Below are 20,296 nucleotides of genomic sequence, written 5' to 3' on the forward strand. Positions count from 1 at the left end.
AAAGTGTGGCCATAAGGCAATTGTTTCTCTATTCATGCTTGCGATTAAATTTCTCTTTAACAAATACAAACAAATTTAAAAATATTGCACTAAGCAAACTAATGATACTTAGATGATTTTCAGTAAATTGTAAAATATTTTCTCAACAAATATAAAGAATACATTAAATAATCACACTTATTTATTCAGTTTATTAGTAAATTACCCCCAGGGAATAAAAAATACCCCTCAAGATACAATATGCATGAATGAAAAAATTAAGAAATTATTGCAGTTTATTAAGATAATTCAAAGAATAAATTAAATAACTACTGAACAAATGAAATCAAAAGTAATAATCTATTTAGAAGTTTTATTTGAAAAAATGAAGAAACATTTCTTGTTAAATTAAAAATATGCATCATTATGCAAACTGTAATATTGATATACTACATATTTTTTTATTAAATAAAATTTAAAAATTTACCTCGATGACTTACCTATAGCAACATTTTTACATCACCTGAACTTCAAATTCGAATCACTGTTATTTGTCTTTTGATTTTTTTTAACAGCCTTTTTTGTGTTTACTGTTCTTTTTGTTTTTTCGCATTCAGGCAATAAATTGTCAATTTTTGAAATGTTCGCCATGAACACAAGCAATTTTATGGCCATTTTGGAGCTGATTTAATGCGCTAAGCGCACGGGATTAGCCAGAGTCATAAATTTGGCGTTAGACGTGGCGTATGCGCAACGTGAAGAGCAGGCAGCGCACAAAGTGCAACGTGTAACGTGTAGCGACACTCGAAGCGGCCTTTTTCATAATTAAGTGTCGTCTTGTTGCGTTCAACGAGATGACACTGTAGCATCATTAAGACACGTGGGTTGTTGGATCATCATCTTTTTAACAGCCACTTGAACATCATACGAAATTGCATGCAATTTGCGCACCAACAACAGACAGAGCTGCAAGCGAAGATGCCTCTGCCACAGCATCTGTAACAAATGTGCCGGATAAGCCGCGAGCAATGCTATGCCACGATGTGGGGCATGCAACTGGGTTGCAGAAGCAGACGCAGCCGATGATGATGACGATGCGTCGCTTTGGCTTTGGGGGCTGCAAGTTTTTCTCCGCCGTTGAGCAATGTGCAAGAGCTGATGATGAGCGCAGCTCGTTAAGATGCTTGTTTCGCCAAGGCAACACCAGGTTGCGAAACATCAAGTGCTGCTGTTGCTGTTGCTGCTGCTACTTCTGTGTGTTGCATACGCTTAGGCGCGAGGCCACTCAAGTGGCCACAAAACCGAGCCAACCAACGAAACAAATCCCACACTACATAACCAGAGCGAGAGAGAGTGAAAGACCAGCATAAATGTCAAAAAGTTAAACAGCAAACTGCATAAAAGTCAAGTGCAGACCTTTTTTATCCTTTATACTAGATGCCACAATTAGAGTCCAGTACTATGTCATGTGATATCTGTGTGCCACATACAATATTTTATAACCATACACAAAATGGAAAAAAAAGAATATAGAACTCCGACAACAAGTGGTTAACAGTGGCATCTGTGACAAAGCACAACAAATGTGGACATGTGTAAGAGTTCACTTCCTGCCTCCACTGGGAAATAGACCGAAGAGAACCAAAAAAAAAGAAATAGTAACAAATTGTAAAGGGAAATATTGCAGTCAAGTTCTTCTCCGGTGCTGTCTTGTATATTTATTTTGGCTATTCAAATTTAGCACATTTAAAGCAATACTTGGTGATGTTTATTTTTAAAGTTGAAGCGAGATTACACTTGAAAGTATTCATTTGTATAGACTTCTTTCACTGCATTCAATATATATAGCAAGCTATAGCTGAACCCTGGGTACACTAAGTACAGAAAGCAGAATTTACAGCTTATTAGCGAGCTGTTCGCCGCTCAGTAACAAACGCATTACTTTTATACAAAACACACACTGTAAGCTGAGCTGACCAGCTGTAAGTTCAACTCCGCTCGGGCCAAGCAAGTTTGATTATTGCGCTAAGTTACCGAAAAAAAATAGATTAGCTATAGTTTTAGCTTTAGTTTTTTCCAAAACTAAAGCAGTGGCAGTTGTACTTTTCCTACCATTTAAAAAATACTTCTGGAGCTTGAAATTGTTTATTACAGAGTACATTCAAATATATGTTACTCAATTAAAATGGCGAAAATGTTGAGCGAAGTGTAAAATAGTAAACAGTAAACATAAAATGTTTTCGTTCCGTAGAGTGATCCAAAAAACCAAATGTTGAATTTGTGTTGTACTGTGTGAAGTTTGTCTGCTGTTATTCCTACCTAGTGTCCTACCTCTGAATTGCGAGATACTCGTCTGATCTTCGCTTACATGCCCAGACCACCCATACCGCCCATGCCACCCATTCCGCCCATGCCTCCCATACCGCCTAAGCCACCCATCCCACCAGCTGGACTGGCATCATCCAGCGGCATCTCTGTGACAACAGCCTCGGCAGTGGTGAGAAGTGAGGCGACTCCAGCCGCATCGATGATGGCTGTGCGCACCACTTTCGTGGGATCAATGATGCCACGCTCGATCATGTTGCCGTATTCACCCTTAAGAGCATCATAGCCATAATCCCCGTCAAGTATCTCCACCTTGGCCACGACCATGGCACCATCAACGCCCGCATTCTTGGCAATGGTCATACAAGGCATGCGCATGGCACGTTTAATAATCTCAATGCCCATATTCTGATCCTCGTTGGCACCTTTGATATCATTCAGCTTGTTAATGCAACGCAACAGCGCAGTGCCTCCGCCAGGCACAATTCCCTCCTCGATGGCAGCTCGGGTGGCATTCAAGGCATCGTTGACGCGATCCTTCTTCTCGTTGACCTCCACATCGCTGGAACCGCCGACGCGCAGCAAAGCAACGCCCGAGGAGAGTCGGGCAAGACGTTCTTGCATTTTCTCCTTCTCATAGTTCGATGTGGTTTCGTTGATTGCCTCGCGCAGATTCTCCACACGCTTCTCGATCATGGGCTTCTGGCCATGACCTTTCAGCAGCATAGTATCATCCTTGGTGACCACAATTTCGCCAACGCGTCCAAAGTCACTCACTTTGACATCTTCTAAGCGCACAAGATTGGCATCATCTCCAAATACAATGCCACCACTGGCGATGGCCATATCAGCGAGATTTTCCTTACGATTGTCACCAAAACCTGGTGCTTTCACGGCACACACCTGCAGTCCCACCTTCAGACGATTGACAACCATGGTCGAGAGTGCCTCGCCCTCAACATCCTCGGCAATGATAACCAAAGGCTTCCGTTGTGAGTTGGCCAACTCTAGAGCAGGCACAATGCTAGAGGCCGCCTTGATTTTCTTCTCGCAGAAGAGCAGCAACGCATCCTGGAATTCCACTTTTGCGCCCTTGGAGCTGTTGATGAAATATGGCGAAATATAGCCACGATCAAATTTCATGCCTTCGATCACCTCTAGTTCATCGTTCAGGGTCTTGCCATCCTTCACAGTGATCACGCCATCACGTCCCACCTTCTTGATGGCATTGCTGATCAGCTTGCCCACAGAATTGTCGCCGTTCGCCGATATCGTGGCCACTTGGGCAATCTCCTCGGGCGTATTGACGGGACGCGACATCTTTTTCAGATTATCCTTGACCGTGTCAATGGCCAGCATAACGCCGCGTCTAATCTCCACGGGATTCGCACCACGTGAGATCTTCTCGAAGCCCTCTTTGGCAATGGCACGAGCCAGCACTGTGGCTGTTGTGGTGCCATCGCCTGCTTCCTCGTTGGTATTATTAGCAACATCCTGCACCAGCTTGGCACCGATGTTCATGAACTTATCTTTGAGGGCAATTGATTTCGCCACTGTGACACCATCCTTGGTGATTTTTGGCGATCCCCAGCTCTGCTCAATGATTACATTGCGTCCCTTGGGACCCATCGTAACGGCCACAGCATCGGCAAGCACATCGACGCCCTGCAGCATCATCGCCCTCACCTCTGGGCCAAATTTAACATCCTTGGCATAGCTTCGTCTAAGCAGCTGACTGGCAATCAGCGCGTTGCGTCTCACTGAAGGGTTTCTGAACAGATGTAGCATTCTGAATTCTAGACAAATGCAAAATATTATCAGAATTTATTAAAGTATTAACAACATTTGACATTACGTACCTATATTTCAGTTTTTTTTTCGTTGGACAAAAATATTTGTTTTGTTTATGTCTGTATGAAGTTGATGCTGTGAAAGCAGAACGTAAAATGAAACTGCGTAATACAAAATAATAAACTCACATCAAAAGTCACTAAATAGCACAGCCTGCTCAACTTTGCGCCAGCATATTTTCTATATTTTTATAATTTTTTAAATATTTCAAAATCATACAACGATAAAAAAAGATTTTGTAAATTTATATTTTTTTATTTTGTTAAAGTTGCTTCAATATTTTATATTTCTTAATTTTGGTTTTCTATCGATTTGGTTAGAGAAATGTCATGGCTTGTATTTTAATATTGTTTACTTAATCATGTATATTCGTATAATTACATGGTAGAATATAATAGTATAAAATATTAAACCATAAGCAACTGAGGCCTTCAGACTATTTTACTAAAGACTCCTCTTTCGTTTTTGATTAAGCATTTAATTTGTTGTTTAAATTGTAGGGGTTTTACTCTTTAAAAAGACATATTTTAAGCTGTGCTCTTTCAGAAAATTATGTTGCATTTTTTAAATATTTTTTCTTAAATTTTTCTATATTATGAAAAAAATATATAAAAAAGAAGTTGCTACAATTTTTATAAGCAAACATTTATGATTGTTCCGTCGTATCGTTAAAATAAATCCAAAAATGGACAGTTATTAATAATTACAGTTAACGCAAATTGAAATTCGCTCGTTGTACTTGATTCAAGTACATGGCAAAGTGTCATCAATCTAATAATTAAAAGACAATGCTCTCGATGCCATTGTCGGTGGCATGATGGTGGCATGTGGCAACAAATTTCACTCAGCCAACAGCTGGCTGACACTTTGCAGGTAATTAAAAGACAAATATTGGCCAAGGGTTTTTCGCTGGCTTCTGGAAGAGAAAAGGCATTTGTGCAGGAGTAAAGTGAGGGTGAAAGGAGGCATCTCCACACCCACATTGAGCCCATTTTGCAATTTAAATTTTCATGAACAAGTGCCACCATTTGTCGCTGTCGTCTTCGTTGTCGCTCTCGTTGTTGCTGTTCTTGTTATTATCGTTGTCCTCACCGCTGCCTTTTACCATCGCGAATCCTTAACAGTTTTCAATTTGCCTGGCCGCTTGTAAGCGCAGCTGACAGCGTCTAAAGTACAAAAACATTGCGCGCACAGATATGTAAGAGAACGAGTATCAAATAATGCCGAGAAGGGGTTTTAGACATGGCCCAAAAGGCGGAGAAAGAAGGGGTCGCAACGCGATTTGCCTTTCATGATATTATTGCCCGCTTGTCGTCGCACATTTTTACGACTATTTAAATGGTTTTTCGCTTTTCAGTTACAAAAATTTGCCGCTCAGCACAATTTTGCAGGTGGGTTAGAACTGGCTTAGAAATGCTTGGCTGCATGCAAAGTAGCTGCCAAGCAAATGTAAGCCCCTCGAACTGAATTCCTTAACTTAGATCTTGTTGAAATACAGCTGCCACTTAAGTCATGTTAAGTTGCTCTCGGCAATTTTACAACTTTTCACCGATTATACTTATCGAAAAACTTTACTAAAATAAAATTTTAAATTAAGTTTTTAAATTGACTTTAAAACTTATTTAAAACCAAGTTTGTTTATTTTTCTCGATGTAATTTGACTTTTCCCTTTTTATATAAACTCTGCAATTTTGAAAATAAGTTTTTATATATTTCTTCACTTTTAAAAATTGTATTTTAAAACTGTTAGGGTATTACTATAATTGTATTACATAATTAAGATAACTAAAATAAAAAGTAATATCTTCATGTTTATTATTAACTAAATATATTATTATTATATTATATTATATTTTCTTCTAAGCTTAAGGCATAATTTGTAGACCATAATATATCAATTATCTTTTTAGTTTTTTACTCTCATATTCTGTTATCGTAAATCAACTTATTTTGAACAATTTAACAACTCTCTCAGCACACCAATATATTCAAAGTGATTATTGTCTATAGCTAAATCAGTTCTCGGCTTGTTGTTTGCTAAGTAGCCATAGATCAATTAACGGCAAACATTTCAAATTAAGCGTCACATTAGTCTCACTTTTGTTATTCACTTCCCAAGCTGGCTTTATTCTACATTCTCAGCACATTACCTATTCATTGCAAGTAGTAATTACTTTGTGGACTAACTTACCTTATCAATTAATTTCGACTTTTGCCCCTTCAACATACACTGCCGCTCAACTGAATAGGTTCACATAAATCCGCTTGCATTTTCACGATTTCTTCATCACATATTGATCGTACGCATTTTTTTTTAAATACATTTCATCATTATATTTGTGTCAATCAGTGTGTGCTAGTAAAGAACCGTTTGTGATGTACCGTTACTTTGCATTTTCTGTTTTTCTATTTCTTTCGCTAATTTCTGTGCAATTTTTTGGACCAACTGAATAGGTTCAGCTGAAAGATTTTTAGTTTGCAATTAAACTTGGCGGTTTAGTGACACATTTTTGATGCAAATTTTTAATTTCATATATTTCCTTTAAATTAATTGAAAAATGGGACGCGGAGAACAATTATCGGAGTATGAAAGAGGCCAAATTGAAGCCTATCGTGAAAGTGGTCTTAGCCATCGAAAAATCGCTCAAAAAATTGGACGAAGCCAAAATGTTGTTAGTAATTTTTTGAGAAACAAATCAGAATATGGCAATAACATGAAAGGCGGAGTCAAACACGCCACCTATGCGGCAGACAGGCGGCATATTGTGCGAGCTGCGTCCAACTCACATCTCTCAGCACCCAAAATTAAAGAAATTTGCGGTGTTAAAGCCAGTGTGTCAATAGTTAAAAGAGTGATTTTGTCGGCTGATCATCTAAAACGAATGAAACTTAAAAAAAAACCACCGTTAAATGATGCACGTAAAGTTTCACGACTGCTCTTTGCGCGTAAGCACATGAGCTGGACGAGTGAATGGCAGAAAGTGGTATTTTCCGACGAAAAAAAATTTAATTTGGACGGCCCCGATGGATACAACTATTACTATCACGATCTTCGAAAGGAAGAGCATTTCCTGAGCCGTCGCCATAGCTGTGAAGGAGGCGTAATGGTTTGGGGGTCGGTATCAGTCTTTGGCACTTGTGACCTGCAATTTGTTACTTCCAAAATGAACGCAGAAACCTACAAATCTATAATACAGACAGCCTTTCCTTATTACTCCAATATTTTTCACGTTATTAAATAGACTTACCAGCAAGATAACGCTCCTATTCATACAGCTAGGGTGGTAAAAGAATGGATTAAGGCTCAAAATGTGGACTTGCTCGAATGGCCCCCATATTCACCTGACCTTAATATAATGGAAAACGTATGGGGGTTGCTATCGCGCAAAGTATATGAAGGAGGCAGGCAATTTGATAACAAAACAACTTTAGTTGCGGCAATTAAAACGGCCTGGACAACAATTTCGCTGCAAATACTGCAAAATTTGTATAGCTCGCTTCCCGATCGTTTATATGAAGTTATATCGAAAAACGGCAGATTCACTCATTATTAAACTTATTGAAAATTACATTAGAAATGTACTTAAGTATAAGCCAAGTGCCAAAAATATGAAAATATCTTAAGTTACTTATATAATTTGAATTTTTTTAGGTTGAACCTATTCAGATGAACGAAAAAAAATCATTGATTTTGTTAAGCTTTCAGAAGAAAAAATAAATAAGGAAAAAATAATATGTTTTTGAAAAAAACTTTTACAGATTTTAATTTTAATATGATTTAAGAATTAAAGAAAAAAAAAATTATGTAAATCGGAAAACGGGTTTAGGAATTATAGATAAATTTCTACCACTGAGATGATGAACCTATTCAGTTGAGCGGCAGTGTAGATACCCAATCGATGCTTCCTTTATTATGTGCCACAAAAGCGGCTTAAATTTACCCTAAGCTTTCACATTCACTTTTACTCGCTTTCACTTTCACTTTGACTAAAAGCAGCAGCTCATTTTTAATTATATTTTATGAAGAAGCCTCAAGCCACAAACCAGGCCGTGCCCTATGCCGTTGCGATGCCTTTGTTAGGCAAGTTCCTGTGGTTAATTATCAATGAGAATGAGGCCAGGACATGGCCACGGGAATATCCATTTTTGGTTGGCCGCTTGTCTGCTCAGTTCAAGTCGGACGGAAGTTTAATGAAGTGCAAAGTGTTCGAGAAAACTTTCAATAAAGCTATTAAAAGCTGTGCATCAATGGGTTAATAACAGGCCAGCTGCTTCTTTGGAATTTTCGGTCGACTTTTGAGGCACACAATTAAGGCATTATTATTAAACGTCGACCATTGTCTGAGCCACCTGGCCAGAGAATAGAACTTCTTCTTGTGTGGTCCGATCTTTAAGAACTGATTTATACTTGTGCGTCATATGCGTGGCATCCACAACTAATGATTGCCGTTGTCCTAATTTATTAGATTTCTTTTGTCCGACACGCAAAGAGCCAAACAACTTTGTCCTTTCCTCGCCTGGTCTGGTTTTGGCCTTTTTCGTATTCTTTTTTCTCTGGACGGGTCATTTATTAATTGCGCCTCGTATGCGTGCTAATCTCTTCATTATGCGATTTCATAATGGTTTACATTCAAATAAATGCGCCTCATTTACCGTCTGGTAATTTCTATAATTTCGACGTCATTTTGCTAATGATGCGTGGGTCCTTTGCATTGTTTTCTTTTTTTTCTCTTCTTTCGTATTCCTTTCGTTTTGTGGAAGATGTGGAATGAGAAAGAGAAAAGCGACCGCTGCTTATATTAATGTCTGCTAATTTGAGACATTGTAATTGAATAAGATGCATCAGTTGGCCAAAGGTGGCGAGTGGCGGGGGATCTGAAATTGATAGGGCAAGGCGAAAGTTATCTCTCTGGAGCTTCTGTGGGCAATTCATAATTAAAGACTTTTGTTGGTCATTTTAAATGATAATTCCAATTAGCAAAGTGTGCTCTGAATTCTGATGAGCGCGGCAAGAAAGGTAACGGATTGATGATGCACAGTGGATTAAATTGGAAAAGTTATATGGAAGCTTATACATAGTATATATTATTTCCTAACTCAGAAAACAAACAACTTATTATATTAATTTAATTGCAATATTGTACTGTATTATCATATTAAATGTATATTAAGCAAAACTCTTTAATTATTCAAACCTTATTTTAATTCAAAATCCATGCTTAAATCATCAAGAATATTTTTAGTTTATTTTGGTTCCAATAACAATATATTTTACGTATCTCTAATTTTACCTTCGGGTAACATTATCAACATTCTCTTATTATTTCATCATTATTCTATCTATCTATCTATTCTATCTCTTTCATTGTCACTGGATTATTGTATAAAACAATAAACATTTTTAATTAATCTAAGTTTTATTACAGAGCATTCAAGTTATTTCATCAAAAGTTTTTTAACTGCACTAAATTAATTTTTAATGTAGCACTAGCTGAGACTTAAATTTATTTCTAGATATGCTTTGCAGCGATGTGGTCAAAAATAACCAAGTCAGAAATCTACCGTCAACTTTGAGAAACCCACTACGGATTTTTAATAAAAGCAAATCAGTGCGGTGTATTTCTTAATATATACAAATTAATGTACCAAAAATACTGAAAACATACCCAAGGGTATTATTAATATATCTATAAATATACCAAATAAATCCTTTCCTATATTTTAGCATTTTTTCGTATATTTTCGGTATATTTGTAGAAAATGCTTTTATTAAAAATCGGTAGCAGTTACTTCACAGTAGAGCACACACTTATGGAATAAAATGTACTTCAAAGTTTCTGACAGAAAGAATATTTAAATTGTCATAAGAGGCCAGACCTCCAGTTACAGCTTCTCACAAATATTGATTGATTTGTTATTTTTCAATCGTAAGAGTATTTTATATACGTAACTCTAAATATATAGAATAGAAAAAAGATTTAAACTAATTAATTATGACATCATTGCCGAAGATTGTAAAAATGAAAATGTAGCATTTTATCTCACAAAACACTTGACTCGACACAGTTGCTAAATGTATGTAAATATGTTTGTGTGTCTGAGTGTTCCTCTCCCGCTGGGTTACATGCAAACATATTTCGGTCATGCAACTGTTTCGGGTCGCCAATTGCCCCATTCTAACCACTGCGCGGCTGTTTGCTGCGGTCAGGCGCTGGCTATAAGCAACTGAGAGGAGGGGAAAGTCAGAAGCCGAACCACTCGAGCTGCCTAACCCCCAACCTCCAACTACCCAACCACCCATTTCTGCCAGCAGTGGCACCTTTACAGTTGCGCTCTGTTCTCTGCTCTCTGTTCACCGCTTTGCCGCAGTACTTTTTGCAGTTGGCTGCACATTTTGATTAGCCGTCGGCTACGCTGGGCTTGCTGTGGTTTGGTTTTTAACATTTGCCAACACGCTTCACACACAACCGCATGCACACACACGCACACACAGAGGCAGAGACATGTATAGACGCACACACGTGCGTTTTGACTGTCTGGCCGTCTCATATGAGCCGGAAGCGCATTATAAAGGGCATTTCCGGTATTTAGGTTGTGCTGTGTTTTTGGAACGGCGCCTTTCACATTTATGCATACTCGCAGTTCGTTGAATTTCGCCCTTTAAAGGTCTCTGCGCATTACGCATACGTCGTGTGGGCCAGCGTTCTTCTTTTGCATTAAGACGCGCATAAGAAATGAGCTCGAGTTTCGCTAAAGTTGATCTTGCTTTGCTAGTGAGCACTTTATCGCAAACTTTGTTCAATCAAAATTAAGCTGACTCAATATTTGAATCAACTTAATACTTTAAGATGCAGCATGTCCGAAGCAATCATAAGCACATACTATACAAAATAGCGGGGAGACAGTTCGCAACACAAAGCCAATACACGCTTTACCGAAAAACTTTGTTGGTCCTTTTTGGCGAAAGTTTTGCAGTAACCCACTCGACTTGACTCGACTCAAAGCGACTCGACGTCGGCGACTGTCCAAAAAGTGTTTTAGGTTAAGCGCAAACTTTGTGCCAAACGCTTTTGACGGCCATTTTAATAAATTGAAAAGTGGAAAATGCGAAAAAATGGTAAATCGATAAGGACACCAAAATAACAAAAAACACAAAGAAAACCAAACTTATTTGGTTGTTGTCCTCTTGTGCTGTTTGTGCAGGCTCATAAAATCTGTTTACAGGCTTATAAATAAGCGATGCTCTCACACCATGATGACCCCCTAACACTCCTCCCCCACTCAATGCTCTTGTCTATGGCCATTTGGTGTCGGTGCTAACGATTTGTTATGCTTATAAACAAAAAAGTGGGTAAGGCGAAAAACTTTCGCTTCCTGTTGTGTGCTCAACAGAAAAAAAAACTCAAAAAAAAGGAAAAGTTTTCTATAATGCCATATCTTATGCATGTCAAGGGCTAAACTAAACAAATCTGCTCAACAGCGTTGAGAATGCCGTCATGACAAAAGTTTTTACATTTTTATTGAGTTTGCTTTGTAATTTAAATTGTTTGCTCCCTCCACACACACACAACTTGTTGACTTGACGAAGCGCAGCCCTTGCTAACAATACAAGTATATGCTACGATGCAAGATAACATACGTATACTATACTATAAACCAATGGCATTTAATCTCTTCGGCTGACTTTCAATCAATCGCATCAATGTTCATTGTAGCGTCTAACAAATTGTTCGCTTGGCTGCCCATCGCACAACCGAAGCATAATCGCTTCTGATTTGTACCCCTTCCCATTCAACTGAGAAAAGGACAGTCAAAGGGGGTTCTTCATACATACATACATTTATATTACACACAACTCTGTGTGTATGTGTGTTTTGTGGTTTAGATTGCCAGTGAAAAGCAATATAAACGTACAAATACTGATATGTACATTAAATCACAACAACTTGTCATTGCTCGGCGAACAGCAAACGGCAAACATTTCTCTTTTCAATTTTTGAACAATGACAACATCATCGTCCTCATGGGGCGTATACGCAATATACACATAAACATGCTGTATTCATGCTGGCAGCGCCTGCGAGAGACCAAGAGACCAAGAAATTGAATCATATGCTAAATGTTGTCAGTTTATCGCTTCCCTTTTCATACTCTGCAATTGATGGTAACGAAGTTGCTTAGCTTTAAAAACAGAGTTAGATATTTTAGCGACTTTTGATGTTCGTCAATCAATTCGTGAACAATCCGTTAAAAGTAAAAATCTGTGATAAAGGTGATGATGATTTTCTATGATTTTAGTTATAAAGATGAATTAATTTATATACTAAAATTATATTTGTGATTAATATTATCTAAGTTGTAGGATTTTTAGTTATCTGCACTAGTGACTTCAACCAAAAACTCATAAATTTATCACTTTGTTGCTTAGTAAAATCTTGCTTAATTAGAAATAGGTAGTATTTTACAATAATACACGAATTCTTGTATTTTTCGGGTAGATTTATTTTGACGACAATTTTGTATTGCTTTAATTCAGATTACTAAATTCTTAATTTAAAATTTAATCAATTTAAACTGACTTAATTGAGCAAGTATTTTATGTCTTCAGTTTTGTGATTCTCTAATTCTCTATTAAATTAGTTCTTTTAGTTATTAATAGTTTTAAGTAAATGAAATGCAAATTGAGTAAATTAAGCAACTATTTCATTTATTTTAAAATGCTTACGTTCTTCAAGAATTTCTGTTATTAATTCTTTATTTTTTCACATTCCCATTCGAGGCACATGCCAAGCAAACAAATATTTTCCATCACTTCATATATTCCGACTAAATGCCTTCCCTTTCTTTCTCCCACTTGCATAACGATTCACACTTGCAATGTGTGTGTATGTGTATGAACAGCTTGAATAACAGCATAATTCATTTTGTCACTTGTATCTGCTCGTTATTAAATTGTTTTGTGTGGCAACTCTTAACCTTGCCACACTCATTCAGCATACTCTCCACTTCTGCAATCCTTCGTCGGAGTCGGAGACGGAGACAGAGACGTAGTCGGAGAAATTTATGCAAATTATAATACGCAAAAGTATATGCTATGCCCAGGCACAATAAACAAGAAATGTGCACTGCGAGTGAAACAAAAGAAACGACAGCCAGACTACGGCAACAACATTAACTCGACTCGACTCGGCTCAGCTTTGGCTTTGGCTTTCACTGCGAGCTCCGGCTGCCAGGATAGATGTCCTTGTTGCTTGGCATAATTGCAAGTGCTGCATGTCTATTTGTCTGACTGTCTGCCTTCACTGCCTTTACAGCCTTGCCTCTGCAACATATGCAGCTGGTGAAGGAACTCGAGCAGTTGTGTGGCATAATTGCAACAATTGCATTCTGTATGACAATTTCTTTGTCTATGCCTGGCAGCACACAAAATGCCTTTGTGGCAGCCTCAACACTCAACACTGTGGATAATTGTTATTACTTTATTGCAACTCACCGTTCCTTTAGTGTAATTAGTTGAAAATATTTTACTCCATTAAAAAAATAACATCACTCTTATCGCTGTTTATAATTTGCTTAAAGCCAACTCCGCTCACTTAGATTCAACAAGTCAATCAACTGCCGCTGTTCAAGTGGGAAGAGTCTGTTTTTAATGGCTTCAAATTGAATAATCGCTTGGCTGGCAGCCAAACAGTTAGCACTCGGAAGCCATTGCAACGATTATGAATAATTTTTTGCTCTGGAAAGCAATATGAAAATGCATAAATTGAAACTGAAACTTGAACTTTATACAGCTAATTGATGCGAGGGCAATTGTAGAAAGAGTCGGGCCGCGGAAAATTGATAGATGGCTGCAGAAAGCTGCCCAAAAGTACTCATATGAAATGCGTTAAGTTATACGATGCCAACAATTCTGTATATTTTTGGATTATTTTTTCCGCTTTTTGTCCATTTACAATTTTTGCATTTTGCAGTTTTTGCATAAAATTCAATTTGACTTTTGGCTGCCATTAAATGGCGTTGGCATAAACAAAAAAAAAAAAAAGAGATACAACTCTGTGGTGGGTGTTGACGCAATTGCAGTAAATTTTGAGTGGGTAATTTCGACACAACAATTTGAGAAGCAATTTAAAAGGCAGTGCCCCGGCAATTAACTGTGATGGAAGGCACAAGGGAGGCACAGGATGGGAATACAGAAAATGTCGAGACTTCAATCAATGTGTCTGAGTAAATTGGAGACTCGAATTGACCTGAAGTGCAGCAACTGTAAAAATGGATTAATTCAGCAATAAATTGGAAAGTGACTTACTCAAACTATCTTAAAGCGATACTCACTATTTCGTGAGCAATTGCATAAGCTATGCCCCAGAGATGCAGCTTATAAGAAGTCCAATTGCAAAAGGAGGAGGGGACAAAAAAAAGGGGAATAGAAATACTGTACTCAGCAAACAAGTTGCGAGCACAAAAAGAAGCCTTTGGATTTACCTTTACCTGGCAACAGAATTTATGCTCAATAACTTACTCAAATCACGTTCAGCAAATGCTTACAAAATGTTACAACAAATTTTGCACGATGCAAATCTTTTATTGACAGCACGTTTCACTTGTAGACAGGCATTTTGCACATGTTTCACAACTCATGCTTCCGCTGCTATTCGTGTGTATGTGCGAGTATGAGGGGGGAATTTTATAATAAAAGAATTCCTTAAATGCCTAGCAACAACACAAAAATCGGTAGCAAATTTAATTGATTCCACTTTTGAATGCATTGCCAGGAAATTAGACCGAATTGTTTGGCTTTTATTCCAGCAGTATGCATACGCTTTCAAAGGGCAGCTTGACTATTCAATGATATTTTACTTTAATAAAAGATTACCTTTACTGAAATTTTATTTAAATGCCAAGAGGTTCTTTTATCAGTTCAACAAATGGAAATGATTACCAACTATTTGTTTTCGTCCTCATAATAGAGCATTGTTAATTCGCTGTCGCAAAGGTCTCTTTGTTTTTTGCAGCACATCACACAGCTGCATTTAATTGAAAAACATAAGCTGCAATATGATATAAATGATATATACATATATACGTGCATATGTGTTCAGCAAATATGTCCAAATGTGTTTGTGCATTTTGTGGCGATTTTGATTGAATTCACGTGAAATGTTTGTTCGGTCATAACGTGGCAATAGAAAATGCATAACCAGGGCATGCTCAATTTATTGATTGATTGATTGATGGCCTGATGCAATGGTCCCGCTGGCATTCGCACTCGCTTTGCCAAATATTTTTTTACGTCTCACTCGCTTGCTCGTTATTTTTATGGCATACTCGTAATAACGAGCTCACACTCATGTAATTACAATTAATTTTCATTTGTGCCAAATTGCTTTGGAGCCGGTGCTCACAAACGAACGTACGAACTGCCAACGTTTATGGCGTCGACAAATCCGGCTTTCTCTTAATCATAAAATAAATATAATAATAAATATCAAAAGAAGCTGCAAAACGAAATATGTACATACACACATCAACGGTTGCCAGACGAAAACTGCCAGCAGCCAAAGCAACAATTCTTGGAAACAACTCTCGCTCAAGGGTCAAAGGCTTACAATCTGTGACTTTAGGGGACTGAGTGCGAGTGCGCTGGCATTAACTGCGATTTAAATGTGTATTAATTGGAACAAGCCAGTATAAAGCCATAAAAGCCAGGTTCACTTTCAATGCAAACGTAAAAAATAATATTTATAAATTTAATTGAAACTTTACACCGCAAACAAGTTGGGTCAAGAGCAATTCAATTCAATTAATATAGGGCATGGATTTGCAAAATAACTTAAAGTAGTTAAAGTGTTAATTAAAGTAACTATTTGCACTGATGACTCTTAAGTTTTATACCAACCACCCATAGGTTAGAAGGGTATTAAAACTTTGTGCCTCCAAGAAATGTATGTAACAGGCAGGAATAGGCATCTGCGATTGATCATTGTTAACAGCTGAGACGATATAGCCATATAGCCGTCTGTCTGTCTGTACGTTTTCTGTCCGTAAGAGCTCCTTGTCTCTCTGAGACTATAAGAGAGAGACTATAAGATAGAGAAATATTTTGATACGATTGTAAGCAGATAAAGTTTGTTTCAAATTTATAACAACCGTTTTGAAACTAGAAACGATTTTTGATACATTTTTGAAAATTTGGACAAAAACTCCTTATTACTGGTCTTAATTGCTTTGACTGACAATCTGGTATATTTTGCACTCTATAACAATTGGCATATTTTAAGAAACTTTTATTCAAAATAGGTATCGGGTATCTCACAATCTTTAAATTAATTTCACTATTTAAATTCATTGCAAATAAAAGTAAAAAATTACGCATACGACAAGTTGTATATAAATTAGAATACAATATATTTATTTATATTTATAAAAAAAAGATAATGGTGTAATGAAGTTGCCTTAAAGTTGCTAAGCCCAACCACAAGACCACATAATCTATGATATTCACGTTGCACGCTGTCGCTTAACTCCCCCTTCATACACTTATTTGCTAAGCTGATAGTTAAGCTACACACAAATCGCTTTTACTGCCAGCAAAACTATGTTGAGCTACCATGAATTTTATTGCTCTAACTAGGAGATTATTTCGCTTCACGGATTAATGCATTAAATGGCACTCGGCGTGCGAAAACATAAACAATAAACAATAAATGTATATTGAAAATAACGAATCATATATTTATTTATATTTGGACATGAAATTAAATAAATATTTATGCTGTTTTTGTATCAGCTAAAACTAACAAAGCAAGTAGCTTGCCAGATTTAAAATGATGAACTTACAAATACTACATAATTAGTAATTTTTAGATAATATTTTCAATAAATAGATTTATTTTTCATTTACTTCTCAGTAAAATATGAAATTTATTAGAGATGTTAATTATTTTTTATGATGAATTCATTTTTTTCATTTTTATTTTTCTATTATATACAGCGAAACAATTGAAAAAGGATAGATGGAATATGTGTTTTTATTCACCAAAATATGCGGAATTAATGCATCTCTGTCGTATACAACGTTGCGGCACTGTTGCGTTTAATTTAATTTACTGCTTGTACAAAATTCTGATTAAATTTGCGGCATAACAACAGTATTGATATTTTACTTGAATTTCTGGTTCAATGGCAGTGAAAGTTAATTAAAAATAAAAGAACTTTCCAATTATATGCGTAAACTTATCAAGTACATAATTTTGATATACTGAATTAAATTCATTTAAAAGCTCAACACTCTCAACAGCTCTGTTTGTTAATTGTTGATTTTTTGGGTGTATCTTAAAGTGAATTTGCCACTAATCGAGTTGCCATTCATTGCATGCCACTTGCTGCACACAAGGTATTTCATACAATTTCACAGCTCTGACTTTTGGCGCCGGATATTGCAGGTGTTGGCCTAAAGCACAGACAGATAGCTTAGCCATGGCCAACACCGAACAGCCCAGCACATCGCAGTTCCACTTATAATTAGTTTGGCTGCATTTCACGTTTCGTGCCTCGCAGCCAAACATGCGGCAGCTGCAACGTTTGTGGTCTTTGCTGAGATTCTTAATCAAAATTGCACTCATTCCGTGAGCGAAAGCTCTCTGTATCCGTTGGTGGCAGCTAATGAAAATGGCGTAGCAATGAACAACTGCATTAGAGTCAGACACATATGTGCCAATTGATTGACTGTAGCGTGTGGGTGCAGAGGAAAAGCGAATAATCTAATAGTAAACACATATAATATTCTATCTATGTAAGGAAATACGATTAATGGGATTAATGAACAATTTTTACAGCTACTAATTTAAATTAGAAAAAAAAGAAATTTTAAATATTTGCGTATATAAATTTAGAATTAAATGAATCATTTAAATAATGTAATTTATTGTTTATTTTAAAATTAAAAATGTATTTAAAGATCACATTTAAATTGTAAATTGATATAGTATGGAGTGCAGAATTATTTAATATGATAAACAATCTTAAATTTATATGAAATTGTAAAGTTACCATCATTGTTGCAATCGAGATTAAAATTTATAGAAATTCGATGAATTTTTTATTATAGCCGTGGCGGAAAATAAAAACAAGTAAGACATCTACAGCCGAGTTTGCTCAACTTTGAGATAGCCTCACATAAAAATTAAAAAAATACATAAATTGTTTTCAAGATACCATTTCGGATTCAACATTATCCATGCTTAATAGTCGAGTGTGTCTTAAAGCATACACACTATTTGCTCTTCTTTGAGTTCTCGTTGCAATCTTCCTCAATCTTCACTTTTATTTTTTCTCATTCTCTTTCACTCTCTCTCTCTCTCTCTCTCTTTCTCTCTGTTCTTCTAGCAATGTTTTCATCACCCGCTGGGCATTTTGGCTGCCTTATTAAGTTGGCGCCTTGACGGCAGCTAAACCTGCCCCCGTTAGACAAAAACTTTTTGCATGCCAATGATATTATGTTATGTATGTGTGTGCTCTTTTTTCGCATTCTTCTTATTTCTTTCCTACTTTCTGGTTCTTTTCACTTTGATGGCGTTTCGCGACGTCATCATTGCAACTCCATTGTCAAAGTTGTGTGAGTCGTGAGAGCAGCGTGAAAGTAGTTCGCAAACTCACAGCAACAAAAAACAGAAAGCAAAAAAAAAATAAAAAAAAATTACAGTCAGCTCCGTGCGATGAGTAAATACTGCGAGTACACTAAGAGAACGATGGATGCCTTGGCTCCGTTGTGGTCTTACAGTTAAGCGCTAATTATATGTAAATAGATCTAACGGAGCTGCGGCTCAAGGTGCCATATAATTGTCCCCCCATGTTGACAGCAAGATAGCTGACAAAACTTTCAAACGATTGACGGAAACTTTGGGTCGTTAAATGCAATTCAGATCTCTTAAATAAATTGTTGCATCAGGAATTTACTTCTTAATAGTTTTAAATGCCCGCAGGTAATCAATTGATTCATGGTGTTGGGATTGAATTTCAATTTAATAAATATACAACTAATTGTTAAGAAATTAAGATGGTGTCATTGTAATAAATAAAAGGAAATAATTTAAGAAACAGATAGTAAGCGTTCAATGTATCTGCTAACTATTAGGAAGGAAATTAAATAATTATTATACATTAAATAATATGAAGACTTACAGTAATCAAAGTTATTTGCATCTTAAAGTAATTAAATGAAAAATATTTAAATCAACAAAATATTTAAAATAATTTGATAATTTAATTAAGAACACACTATCATTAAGATATATATTATACATATTTTAATTGTAATTGAAAAACTTATTGAGAGCATACTGAATTATGTGATAACTGCTATGAATCTATTGGACTTAAGATTTTCAAGATTTCAGAGATGCATAAGAAAAATAAAATACATTATTTTTTACTTACAGCAAGATTTCAAATATTAAGTTGAAATATGAAAAAACCTTATAAAATAAAATTATCGGATACGTAATATTTTTTATAATGAGATTTATATAAAATATTAATAATTAAAGATTAGAAAAATAAAAATTTAAAATCATGTTCTACTGGCCTCAAAATAATCTACCTCCAGTCTTTCAAATATATTTAGACGATATTTTCAAAAATAAATATTTCAGTGTTCTCGTTTACGTAATATCTACGAAATTGATGAACCTTTTGAGACGATATTAAAATAAACAAAATTTTAATACATTTTACTGATATCAAAGTATCTTCACTTTTGACTTTCAAGATTAAAGATTTCCGATTAAATATTAGTATAAAAAATATATTTTTTTGATGTCGTATACGTAATGAGAAAATATTAACATGAATAAGTATAAAATAAGTAATATCTATTTGATTTACAATCATTGGAAAAAATTATTATTATATTATATGTGATGAAATCTAAAATATAAAATATTTAAATGATTTTATATAACTCATTTTTTTTATGTAGCATATTTATATCCTGTACTTAAGCACTCACAAAAGAGAAGCCAGTTAAGCGACAACTAAGTGTAGGCAACAAAATTTATTATCTAAGCATTTCGCTTTTAATCAAATGCCACTGCAATTAGCCGAAGACCATTTGCATAAATTCCTTTGCATTTGAGTCATTAGA

General features: G+C 36.0%; 1 protein-coding gene across 1 annotated transcript; it reads right to left on the minus strand.

Moving 5' to 3' along the window:
- Positions 1–2,105: 2,105 nt before the first annotated feature.
- On the minus strand, positions 2,106–4,269 carry LOC117565148 (60 kDa heat shock protein homolog 2, mitochondrial). The gene is made up of 2 exons (XM_034244126.2): positions 4,164–4,269; positions 2,106–4,100 (listed from the first exon to the last, which is right to left on the minus strand). The coding sequence occupies exon 2, from the start codon at positions 4,090–4,092 to the stop codon at positions 2,344–2,346; it is 1,749 nt and encodes a 582-aa protein (XP_034100017.1). The 5' UTR covers positions 4,093–4,100; positions 4,164–4,269; the 3' UTR covers positions 2,106–2,343.
- Between the last annotated feature and the right edge of the window lie 16,027 nt (positions 4,270–20,296).

The sequence above is a fragment of the Drosophila albomicans genome, chromosome 2L (genome assembly GCF_009650485.2).
Source record: "Drosophila albomicans strain 15112-1751.03 chromosome 2L, ASM965048v2, whole genome shotgun sequence".
Taxonomy (NCBI): Eukaryota; Metazoa; Arthropoda; class Insecta; order Diptera; family Drosophilidae; genus Drosophila; species Drosophila albomicans.